This window comes from Siphateles boraxobius, unplaced genomic scaffold (assembly GCF_051911475.1).
Source record: "Siphateles boraxobius isolate OS27281-9 unplaced genomic scaffold, OSU_SipBor_1 5, whole genome shotgun sequence".
NCBI classification, from domain to species: domain Eukaryota; kingdom Metazoa; phylum Chordata; class Actinopteri; order Cypriniformes; family Leuciscidae; genus Siphateles; species Siphateles boraxobius.
Window position 1 is genome coordinate 21,949,688 of NW_027509141.1, and position 10,858 is coordinate 21,960,545.

The window sequence follows — 10,858 nt, forward strand, 5'->3', positions numbered from 1 at the left end:
ATCTAATGACCTTTCAAACCCAGAATAGTACACGCACTCTGCTATACTATTTGTCAATGAGATTTATGTAATGCTATTATCCCAGCAACTGTACACATTATATGGCACACGTCTCTAATGCTTGATTATACCACTTCCTTAAAATCAAGCTCATGAGGGATAGCTGTCATGAAAAAGCTGACACTACAGTTATGAACACAACTCAAACTAGCAGAGCAGCTGTTGAGCCATTCACTGTTTTACATATTCATTTATACATATTTACATAATGACATGCACAGGGTGCACAACTGTGTGATTATTTTAATAAACCTACATAGTCTGTTATAGCAGTGGTTCTTCAGGACCCATATTTTTACATAAGACTTCAAACGGCAACCCAACAGCACCAAAATTGTACAAAAATATCCTTGAAATAAAACATTAAAATGAAACCATACCATGAACCCCAAGGGCAGATCTTACCCCTGCCCCTTCCTTTTTGCCTAAAATATGTTACTAAACGTTTTTTTTTTTTTTTTTTTAAATAAATCATATTCTCTACTCTAAAATAAATGTATTAATTCAGGTACTGGTATATTTTAAACATTACTTTGTTAATAAATAAATTCAATGCATTTTTCCGTGTTCGTAGCAACTGGAATTTACTGTAGCCTATACTACATGACTCGTCAAAATGGATATTCAGCGTTTTTAAAAAGTCAACTGACTGCAAAGCAATCTGGACAGATTGCAAACAGGCCACGTTCACACAGCAGTAGAATTTGGTTGTCAGTCTTGTTACTGTATTTGAGTACTTCATTCAGTGCTGTGGCTCCGAAACTCTGGAAGTCTCTTCTAACTCTTCGTGACACAAATCTCAACTAAAAATCTATCTTTTCTTACAGTATTTATAACCCTACTCTGTTTAGTGTTCTGCTTTTTGTTACTGTATATTTGTATGTTTATCTACTATGTGATGCATACATATTTATGCATACATATACATGTCACGGGTGTGGTATGGGCTGAAAAAGACTCAGTCAAAAGGCTCCAATACTAACTTTTACAAATAACAAAAACTCAAACTGGTACATGCAGGCAAATGGGCAGAGGGTACACACACGAGGTAAAATTCACACATAACATACACAAGGACTAACTGGGCAGAAGGAAACTAAATACAGATACAAATCAAACATAACGAGGTGAGCTCAGGTGACACAGATGATGAAGACTATGAACAGGTGGGTAACTGAGGGAGTGAGTGCAGGTGTGGAGACAAGGAGGATTCTGGGAATTGTAGTGCAGATGAAGACAGATTGGTGCAGACGACACTTTGACAATACACAGCTTGATGCTGTGTTTTTATCACCTTTCTTCATCTCGTTGAGCACACAGAAAAAGAGGTCCAGAGTGTGTTGGCGCTGCATGCTTTTCTTTGCGTTATAAGCATAGCACAAGCTATTTTTCAGTGGCTTTCAAAAAGTGCCATCCCACCCACAAATTAATAAAACGGGTTATTCATATTCATAATGAAATAATGACACGCACATATTCAATCACGTCGCCTGATGTTTATTTGTGAGATTTGGAGAAATTATGTATTCCCACATGTTACATACTTTATATTTCTTTTTAAAAAATGATGCCTGGTATACACTCACCTAAAGGATTATTAGGAACACCTGTTCAATTTCTCATTAATGCAATTATCTAATCAACCAATCACATGGCAGTTGCGTCAATGCATTTAGGGGTGTGGTCCTGGTCAAGACAGTCTCCTGAACTCCAAACTGAATGTCAGAATGGGAAAGAAAGGTGATTTAAGCAATTTTGAGCGTGGCATGGTTGTTGGTGCCAGACGGGTCGGTCTAAATATTTCACAATCTGCTCAGTTACTGGGATTTTCACACACAACCATTTCTAGGGTTTACAAAGAATGGTGTGTAAAAGGAAAAACATCCAGTATGCGGCAGTCCTGTGGGCGAAAATGCCTCGTTAATGCTAGAGGTCAGAGGAGAATGGGCCGATTGATTCAAGCTGATAGAAGAGCAACTTTGACTGAAATAACCACTCATTACAACCGGGGTATGCAGCAAAGCATTTGTGAAGCCACAACACGCACAACCTTGAGGTGGATGGGCTACAACAGCAGAAGACCCCACCGGGTACCACTCATCTCCACTACAAATAGGAAAAAGAGGCTACAATTTGCAAGAGCTCACCAAAATTGGACAGTTGAAGACTGGAAAAATGTTGCCTGGTCTGATTCTCGATTTCTGTTGAGACATTTAGATGGTAGAGTCAGAATTTGGCGTAAATGAATGCGAACATGGATCCATCATGCCTTGTTAAAACTGTGCAGGCTGGTGGTGATGGTGTAATGGTATGGGGCATGTTTTCTTAACAGACTTTAGGCCCCTTAGTGCCAATTGGGCATCTTTTAAATGCCACAGCCTACCTGAGCATTGTTTCTGACCATGTCCATCCCTTTATGGCCACCATGTACCCATCCTCTGATGGCTACTTCCAGCAGGATAATCCACCATTTCACAAAGCTTGAATCATTTCAAATTGGTTTCTTGAACATGACAATGATTTCACTGTACTAAAATGGCCCCCACAGTCACCAGATCTCAACCCAATAGAGCATCTTTGGGATGTGGTGGAACGGAAGCTTCGGGCCCTGGATGTGCATCCCACAAATCTCCATCAACTGCAAGATGCTATCCTATCAATATGGGCCAAAATTTCTAAAGAATGCTTTCAGCACCTTGTTGAATCAATGCCACGTATAATTAAGGCTGTTCCGAAGGCGAAAGGGGGTCAAACACAGTATTAGTATGGTGTTCCTAATAATCCTTTAGGTGAGTGTATATTCTATGAGTTATATGGCCCCCCTAGCTCAAATGTCAAGCTACACCTATGATAAACCCCACAATATGTAAAATCATTGAGAGTTTAGCTTCTAAAGCCCTCTATTTCAACGGTTCCCTGTGTTTCGCAGCCAACAATTGGCCTCACAAAGCTCTTTGTGAATGGACAAACCCATCCACAAATATGTAGTAATCTGGGTCATAATTTTTTTCCTACCCTTTACAATTGCCTTTTTATCCCAACATATGAATTTGGGCCAAAATTTCTGTTTGACTACACAGTATTGAACGTCGACAACAAAGTTATGTGAAGCCATCACATAATTAAATTGCACTTCTGTTGAAAGGTTTGGGGTCAGTACGTTTTTTTCTTTCTTTGGAAAGAAATTAAAAACATTTGTTTTTTTATGTATTTTTGATCCAATAAAACCATATTGATCATAAGAGACTTCTTTCAAAAAAAAAATTTGAAAAGATCTTACCAAAACCAAACTTAAACGGTGATGTATGTGATTATTTGCATTCAACACCATTTTCCATTTTGAACCAATCAGAACAAACATGCAACCATGCATACTAAGATTTCATGATGTTGTACCTTGAAAACAACTTATGCACGCAGTGTTCCAGCGACAGGAAGGGAGGAGCTTTTATGCAGCAAAACATCCATAGGTACGCTTCAGCAGATGCTGTTTTGAAACCAAGCCTGTCATGTGGGTACCAGAGCCCGCAAAGGCACGAGCCACAACAGCTTTATCCAACAAGCTGCCGCCGCGCTCTCATATGCGTCACTTCAGAACGCCCATGAGAACAGCGGCTTTGACACCCTAACTTAAACAGTTGAACTAAAGAAAAAATTGTGAAACTGAAACCGCTGCAGGATGATGTGGTGAGCCCTTACTGTTTGAGAAAAGGATTTCCTCTAAAGACAAGACGCTGCGCTCGGTTTGGCAGTGACCCCCTGCGAAGAACTACTTCACACAAGTTTTATTTGCAACCATTCTGACATGTTCAAAAACAGATTGCAACTTGTTCTAAAATAGATATTTAACGAAATGGACAGAAACAGAAATGATTCTTGTTTTTATGATGCAAGATGGCTGATTAATAAGGAAGTATGGAATCAGTACATCAACACAATCGTATGATCAATAAAACCATGTGAATAAATATAAATGACATCCCTTAAATTAAGTCTTCATAACTTCCCAATATTACAAGTCCATGAAATGGTCAATGAGTCGATATATGGTGCATAGTTTTAGCTGAATTGGGCTCAGACAGCGATGACCACCGAAACTGCCAATTGCTTAACAGAAACTGACAGAAACTCTCTTTAGCAATGCAATTTGGGACTTAAAAGGAAATCATAAGGAAATGCTACATTTAGCTTATGTAAAACTTATGTAAATAATGTAAAATATATACAGAACTGAAAGAAAAGGTTCAACAATAAGGCGATGTATGTCTTAATAACCTTCAGATTTTGAAAAAAAAAAAATCTTTCCATATGCAAATATTTTCAACTGTGAAAAAGGAAAAGAAGAAATAACCCCTGTAAGAATAATGTTCTGAATGAGGGGCATTTTTGGATGTTTACCTCACAAGTCCCTTTTTAGCTTTTTTAGCTTATAACCTCAGCCCCCAATTCATCACCAATTCAAAAGTGTAGAACTGTCAGAGTTCTTGGGCGATGGATGGGTAGTCTGTGTACTCACAACACATAAGTGCAGTCGTGCTCATGGAAAAGTAATAATGTATGCAGCCGGATCTTCAACTCCCTGTTTCTCTTGATTTTCCCGTAAAAATGTTTTTAAAAAAGGCCATCAATAAATATTTTTAAAAAATTCGTAGGTATTTGAAAAATATCTACCTTGAAACATACATAACAAACATTATATTCTGTGATTGTTATCAGTCTACTAAAACAGGATTCATTCAGCTGTTAATTCTACAATAATGGATGCAAGCCTTTTTCCTGAAACTCAACTCAAGTTGTTTGCCTCTTACAACTACTATGAAAACAGACACCTCTTTTGGGTACAGTATTGTTCCTGTTACATAGCCACTTAAATTTGACAAATAAATATGAAATATTGATTTGAGTTGCAATTATTATCTTAAACTTTCACTGAGAAATCGGCCTATCAACAAGACGGTTCCAACAACAAACACTGCAACACTCGTAGGCGGAGTGTGTGTAAGGCTGGGCAAGGCTTAGCCTTCCCCTGGTCACGGACTTGAGAAATGGTTGGAATTTTTTTTGGTTGGACCACTGTCTGCTGCTCCTGATTGCTTTTAGAGGGAAATGCTGCCAATATTTGGCAAACAATCCGGTGTTTATCTGTGTTTGCTCTCCAGAGAACATAAAAAGCTTCTATTTACAACGTGTTTTGCAGCATTGAGCAATGTAGTCTCAACAAATCTCTGGCGTTTTGAGCGGTGAGTAGATTCTGAGTTTTGCACACTCACAAATTCTCTCATTATAAATTATGTAAATAACAGATGAATTGTGATGTCAGCTTTATTGATTATAACGGAACTTTGTGAGATTGCGATGAATTGAGATCACTGCCAGCTTTTAAGTCATTATGGCTGTCTGCCATGCCAAATCCCACGTACGGTATGCTTGCTCTTCTGTTAAAATTAACAAGGGTTTTTGAACATAGACACTTTAATAACAAATAATTTATCTGGACCATTAATGCTGAAATGTGTAGGTTGTGCGGTGACGTAACTATTTCAAGGAAATCTATTAAAAAAATGAATATTATTAAAAAAAAATGTTTTTAAGGGAAAGCACATCTCTTTAGCCTTACTAAAAAGGGGGGGGGGGGGGGGGGTTACGCTAATAGTAAAATGTCTCTTCAGGAATATTGCGGTTCCCACCCACCCGAATGTGATTTTAACCGAGGGGGAACCCTCCAAAACATAGGATGTAGCCATGTAACACATTCTCTTTAAATATGATGATATGATGTGCACAATTTGTAAAAGCCAAGTGTGAAAGTCAATATTTGCTGCAATATTATATATTTTCAATCAAAATCAAGCTGACTAAGCAAGTACTTGACCATTAAACAGAGCACACGGGGCACATTTTCTATATGCTATATTTTTGGCATATAAATGCTATATTAGGTAAAGCTGCTTCCTCCCTGAAATAGATCTCATGAAATTAAGTGCCACTTAAAAGTTATTCCACCAAAATCCTTTTTTCTGCTTCTGCATCTTTCACTGCTGACCCAAGGCCACATTAAAATGAAAATGTCGCCGACACCCACAATCAGCGAAACTACATTTTGAGCTTGTTGTTTCTTAAACATTGCACAATCGATTCTTTCCCATTGATATATAAAATATGAGGTAAACAATGGCTTAAATATAAAAATATATATATAAATACATATTTGATGTAATCCAATTATATGAAATCTCAAAGGCAATTAGCAATATTTTAGTATAAAGTCGTTTTTGGGGGTTGTTTTTAACATTCCACTATACAGCTCAAACAGTGGACTAAATTCCGTTTTATGGTTACAGATATTTCTCCATCTTTGTATTCTTCGTTAAAGCCAGTTTGAACCATTGCAGTGAACCGGGCCTATTAAAAGCTGCTTCTTATTTTGCTAATGCAATACAACAGTAATTGTAATGATGAAAAATGCTTCTTTACATTGACTTCCTTTGTTGAATTTTACCTCTGAACTGGTTCTTACAAGAAACAAGTATGGAACTAGGGAATTTCATTAGTTAGGTCATTAACTGAGTAATGTAAGCATGGTTAAGCTACCCTGTTCCATGACTTGCTATTATACTGTCTGTGCAAGCATTTCTGGATGTACCTCACATCATGCTTTAGAGTGAAGACTAGTAGGGTAAACCAAACCCATGATGCAAAACTGGTGGTTTTTTCTCTCTGCGTGTAACAGATAGGCACAGATTACTGAACGTTAGTGAACGTAATGGAGGGCCTTTGCCTAAAAAAAAACAAAGGAACGTATAATGTGCTGCTTGTACACATTTGAGCTGTGAAACTTGTGGAAAGCCTGAAACCCTGAGATATTTGACCATCATGACCTCAGATCACCTATCCTTATAGATTTTGTGTGTTTTGTACTGGTTTTGACCTATATTATGAGGAACCAAGAACTGACTTTTTAATTAGGCTAAATGCATCTATATTGCATAAAGAGAAAAAGGATTATTAAAGGGATAGTTCAAATAATATTTTGTCATTTACTTTCTTTTTTTCAGTGGAACAAAACTATTTTTTCAATGTTTTTTGTCAATGGTCACCAAAAATGTTAGGTTACCAACATTCTTCTTTTTTGTTCACATGTTTTTCAAAATATAATCTTTTGTGTTCTGCAGAAAAGAAAAATAATTACAGTTATAGTAATTTTTGGCTGAACTATCCCTTCAAGAATGAATGGAGCCAGGGGTAAATGTGAAAGATCTCTGTGGTTTAGAACATAAAGTAGTTAATTGCCACCTAGAAACCACACAGGACCCCTTACAGTCATCTCTGTATGTGTGAGTTTACGCTCACCTGTGAGAGTTGGCTCAATGCATAAATAGTGATTCCACCATCTGCGTAAAAAGAAATGTCAGAGATGAGACGTCTAAACAGTTCACTACTTTTATCTGAGAAGCTTACAGAAGATTCCCGCAACTGCTGGGGAAAAAGGACAAGGTTAAAAATATAAGGCCAATTGAAAATGTAATTACTTTAAAAAAAATCTGAATTAATTTACATAGATTAGAATGATAGAACAACAGATCAATAGACAGAACGATAAAACAATAGACAGATAGAACAATAAGACAGACAGAACGATAGATAGAACAATAGAAAGATAGACATAGAATGATAGAACGATAGATCGATAAAATGATAGAACGAAAGAACGATAGATAGATAGATAGATAGATAGATAGATAAAATGATAGATAGATAGATAGATAGATAGATAGATAGATAGATAGATAGATAGATAGATAGATAGATAGATAGATAGATAGATAGATAGATAGATAGATAGATAGATAGATAGATAGATAGATAGATAGATAGATCGATAGATAGATAGATAGATAGATAGATAGATAGATCTAAATTGTGGTTAGAAAACTTATGATACTGAGAAGTTTCTAGAAAACAAATATTTTATTACTTTCATCAAAGTTCAATTTCCTATATAACTTGTGCAATCCAAAAATAGAAAAAGTTGCTGTGTACAAGGTGATGACAAAGAGAAATATGATTGCCAGTAAGTCAAGCCAAGTCAACCCCCCCCCCCCCCCCCCCCCCCCCACCACCCCCACCCCCACAGGAAGCTAGGTAGGAATTTTTTCTGGTATAAAATAACGGCACCCCAAAGCACATCTGTACATCTCCTTTCTTGTTGGCTGAATATCAAGAAAGTGTCAAAAACAAAGAAAGAGAACTGAAGAATGATTTTCTCTGGAGTCATCTTTTCTACTCTGGTCATGCTTCTGCTTTCTGAAAGTGCTCAGTGCAGAAGAGTCGACTGCAAGTCTGAGTGTTGTTCATTTGTGGAGGGCTTTCCTGTGAGGCTGAAGGAGCTCCGTTCTGCATACAGAGAAATACAGAGGTTTTATGTAAGTATATTTAGAATCATTGCATTAAGTCTGAGCTTTACAAATACCAATCTGAAAGGCATTTCTGCTTTATGCTAAATTGAGATTTGAGGTTCTCCCTAATTCATTTGTTTACATTTGTTCTGCTTAGGAGTCCAATGACGACTTAGAACCATTATTAACCGAGAACGTGCAACAGAACATCAATGTAAGTGCCAACCAAGCTCCATACATTTCCTCCCACGGCACCATACTAGCAATTATTCAAATTTAGAATTAGCAACAGCAGAATCATACTGAAACTGAAGGTTATGTGCAAGATGTGTGCAAATCAATGTAAAATCTCACCCAACTTGCATCTGCACATTGCTACGGCAGTACCAAAGTGTGATAACTGTGGGTGTCTGAAACAGCTCATAAAGGATAAACCTAATATTTTTGTCCATAGAGCCCTTATGGATGTCACGTCATGAACGAGATCCTGCGCTTCTACTTGGAGACCATTCTGCCAACAGCTGTCCAGAAGAACCACTTGCACTCCAAAACACCCATAGACTCCATTGGAAGTATATTTCAAAATCTCAAGCGGGATATGGTGAAATGTGTAAGTCTGTCTTTTGGTCATTAACATATTCAAGGATGATAGATTTGATCTTATTGATGTAATTACTTGTACATTCAGAGTAAATCTGTCCATCCTGGTTACAAATAGCCACAACCCCTAAAACCTTCTGGTTGACCAGAATATCAGTTTAGGTTCATTTGAAGTTGTTTTAAGCATGGAACTCTGCTCATGATGGTCAATACCTCATTAAAATTATGTTGCTAAAGTTAGGATGTAAGCTGAGGGGAATATTAGGATGGTGACCGTTTTTTTTTGACCAACGCAGTTTAGGCATATTCAGGATGTCGTAATAGTGCACATATGAAGAAAGCATATGTGGATGTTGCGAAATGTTATGGCAAACAAGGTGTCTTTAACATTGCAAACTACATGAAATAACACCTGTCTTTCTGTTACAGAGGAAGTACTTATCTTGCCAAAATCCCTTTGAGTTTGCCAGCATAAAGAATTCATATGAAAAGGTAAGTCTTATACTGCAATTTAATGCTAATAATTATCAAAACTAACTTATACTCTAAAACTGCTTGAAATGATCAAATTACGTTTTTAAAAGACAACATCTTTTTGACTTTAGATGAAGGGAAAAGGCGTTTATAAAGCAATGGGAGAGCTTGATATGCTCTTTAAGTACATTGAACAGTATCTGGCATCAAAGAGAGACAAGCACTAATAGGATGTCGCTGTGGATTGGATGGTGGCCATGATGAACTGAGTCAAGTCTGAATTCTCTGCAAACAAAGAAAGGATAATGGACAGATCAACCACATACTGTAGAATATGGCACAAATGGACTTTAACTTATCGCTTGCACATCACCATTCCATCACACTAATTTCTGATGCACTGGAATGCCAGCCTCTTTACCTTCAGTTTCTGAAGTTCTGTAAAATGTCACAATGGCAAAAAAATGTTGTTTAAGGTCACATTGACCAAGGTTATTTTGAATGTTATTAAAATGAAATTAGTTGAATTTTGCCAACTTGCTGAAGTAACTTGAAAGTATTGTATATATACTGATATTTATGTCTTTTTGTGAAGTGTATTTATTTTTTTATAATTTATGAGCTTAAAAGTTAATTTAACTGCATTGATCATATTTCTGATGCTTATATTTAATTTGTTACAAAAAAAGTGTTATCAATAAATTATTTCAACTGAATAATGCAAACATTTCCTTTTCTGGTTAATGTGGTTTGGTTGTCTTCCTCACATTGAAATGAGTAAATATTGATCTGTTTACTTCCAAGACTATATGTCAATTTATTGGGGGGAACAAGCGGTATCTATGTTCTAAAATGACAAAGCATTAAAATAGTGCTCCTTATGACTTATCATTTAACACTATCATTAACAGGGTGTGTCAAAATGAGCGAGTAAGGCTTAAAACATGACTGTGCTAACCTCAGAACTGACCTAAATAGAGCAGTTACCAGCAGCACACCAGTCAGCCCTTTACTGTAATTGCAGCGATGCATGTCTCACCCTAAAGAGATTAACTATGTAACAGCTAACATGAAGCTTTAAACTAGCCACGCTGTGAGCTACTGAGTAAGCAAAACAGTATGGGAACGAGACGAGAGTTTCGGTTGTGATAGAGCGCTAAGCAACGCTTGGGGTGGTTAGCCTGGGTGGTGTAGCAATTGAAATTGAAACAATAGAGTACATTGATACACTTGTGCATTTACCAACACCAAACTGTCATAATCTGTGTATGAAACCTTGCAGGGTTTTTGTATGAAGGTACCTCCTAAGGAAACTGGTTGCAAAATCT

General features: G+C 37.0%; 2 protein-coding genes across 2 annotated transcripts in view; one reads left to right on the forward strand and one right to left on the reverse strand.

The window, feature by feature from the left end:
* The window catches only part of fmoda (fibromodulin a), a 62,998-nt gene extending 58,332 nt beyond the window's left edge, over positions 1–4,666 (reverse strand). The window contains exon 1 of the mRNA XM_077203321.1: positions 4,577–4,666. Coding sequence (XP_077059436.1) covers positions 4,577–4,601 — 25 coding nt within the window. The 5' untranslated portion in view covers positions 4,602–4,666. The remainder of the gene's footprint in view (positions 1–4,576) is intronic.
* A 3,545-nt stretch (positions 4,667–8,211) lies between these two features.
* Positions 8,212–10,243, forward strand: il10 (interleukin 10). The gene is made up of 5 exons (XM_077204299.1): positions 8,212–8,483; positions 8,614–8,670; positions 8,911–9,066; positions 9,486–9,548; positions 9,662–10,243. Exons 1-5 carry the CDS (start codon positions 8,316–8,318, stop codon positions 9,755–9,757), a joined length of 540 nt encoding a protein of 179 aa, XP_077060414.1. The 5' UTR covers positions 8,212–8,315; the 3' UTR covers positions 9,758–10,243.
* The last annotated feature ends 615 nt before the right edge of the window (positions 10,244–10,858 follow it).

Coding starts and splice junctions, on each gene's coding strand:
- il10 (XM_077204299.1), top strand. CDS start 8,316: ATGATTTTCTCTGGAGTCATCTTTTCTACTCTGGTCATGCTTCTGCTT. Junction 9,067..9,485: donor AGCGGGATATGGTGAAATGT/GTAAGTCTGTCT, acceptor TTTCTGTTACAG/AGGAAGTACTTATCTTGCCA. Junction 9,549..9,661: donor TAAAGAATTCATATGAAAAG/GTAAGTCTTATA, acceptor TTTTGACTTTAG/ATGAAGGGAAAAGGCGTTTA.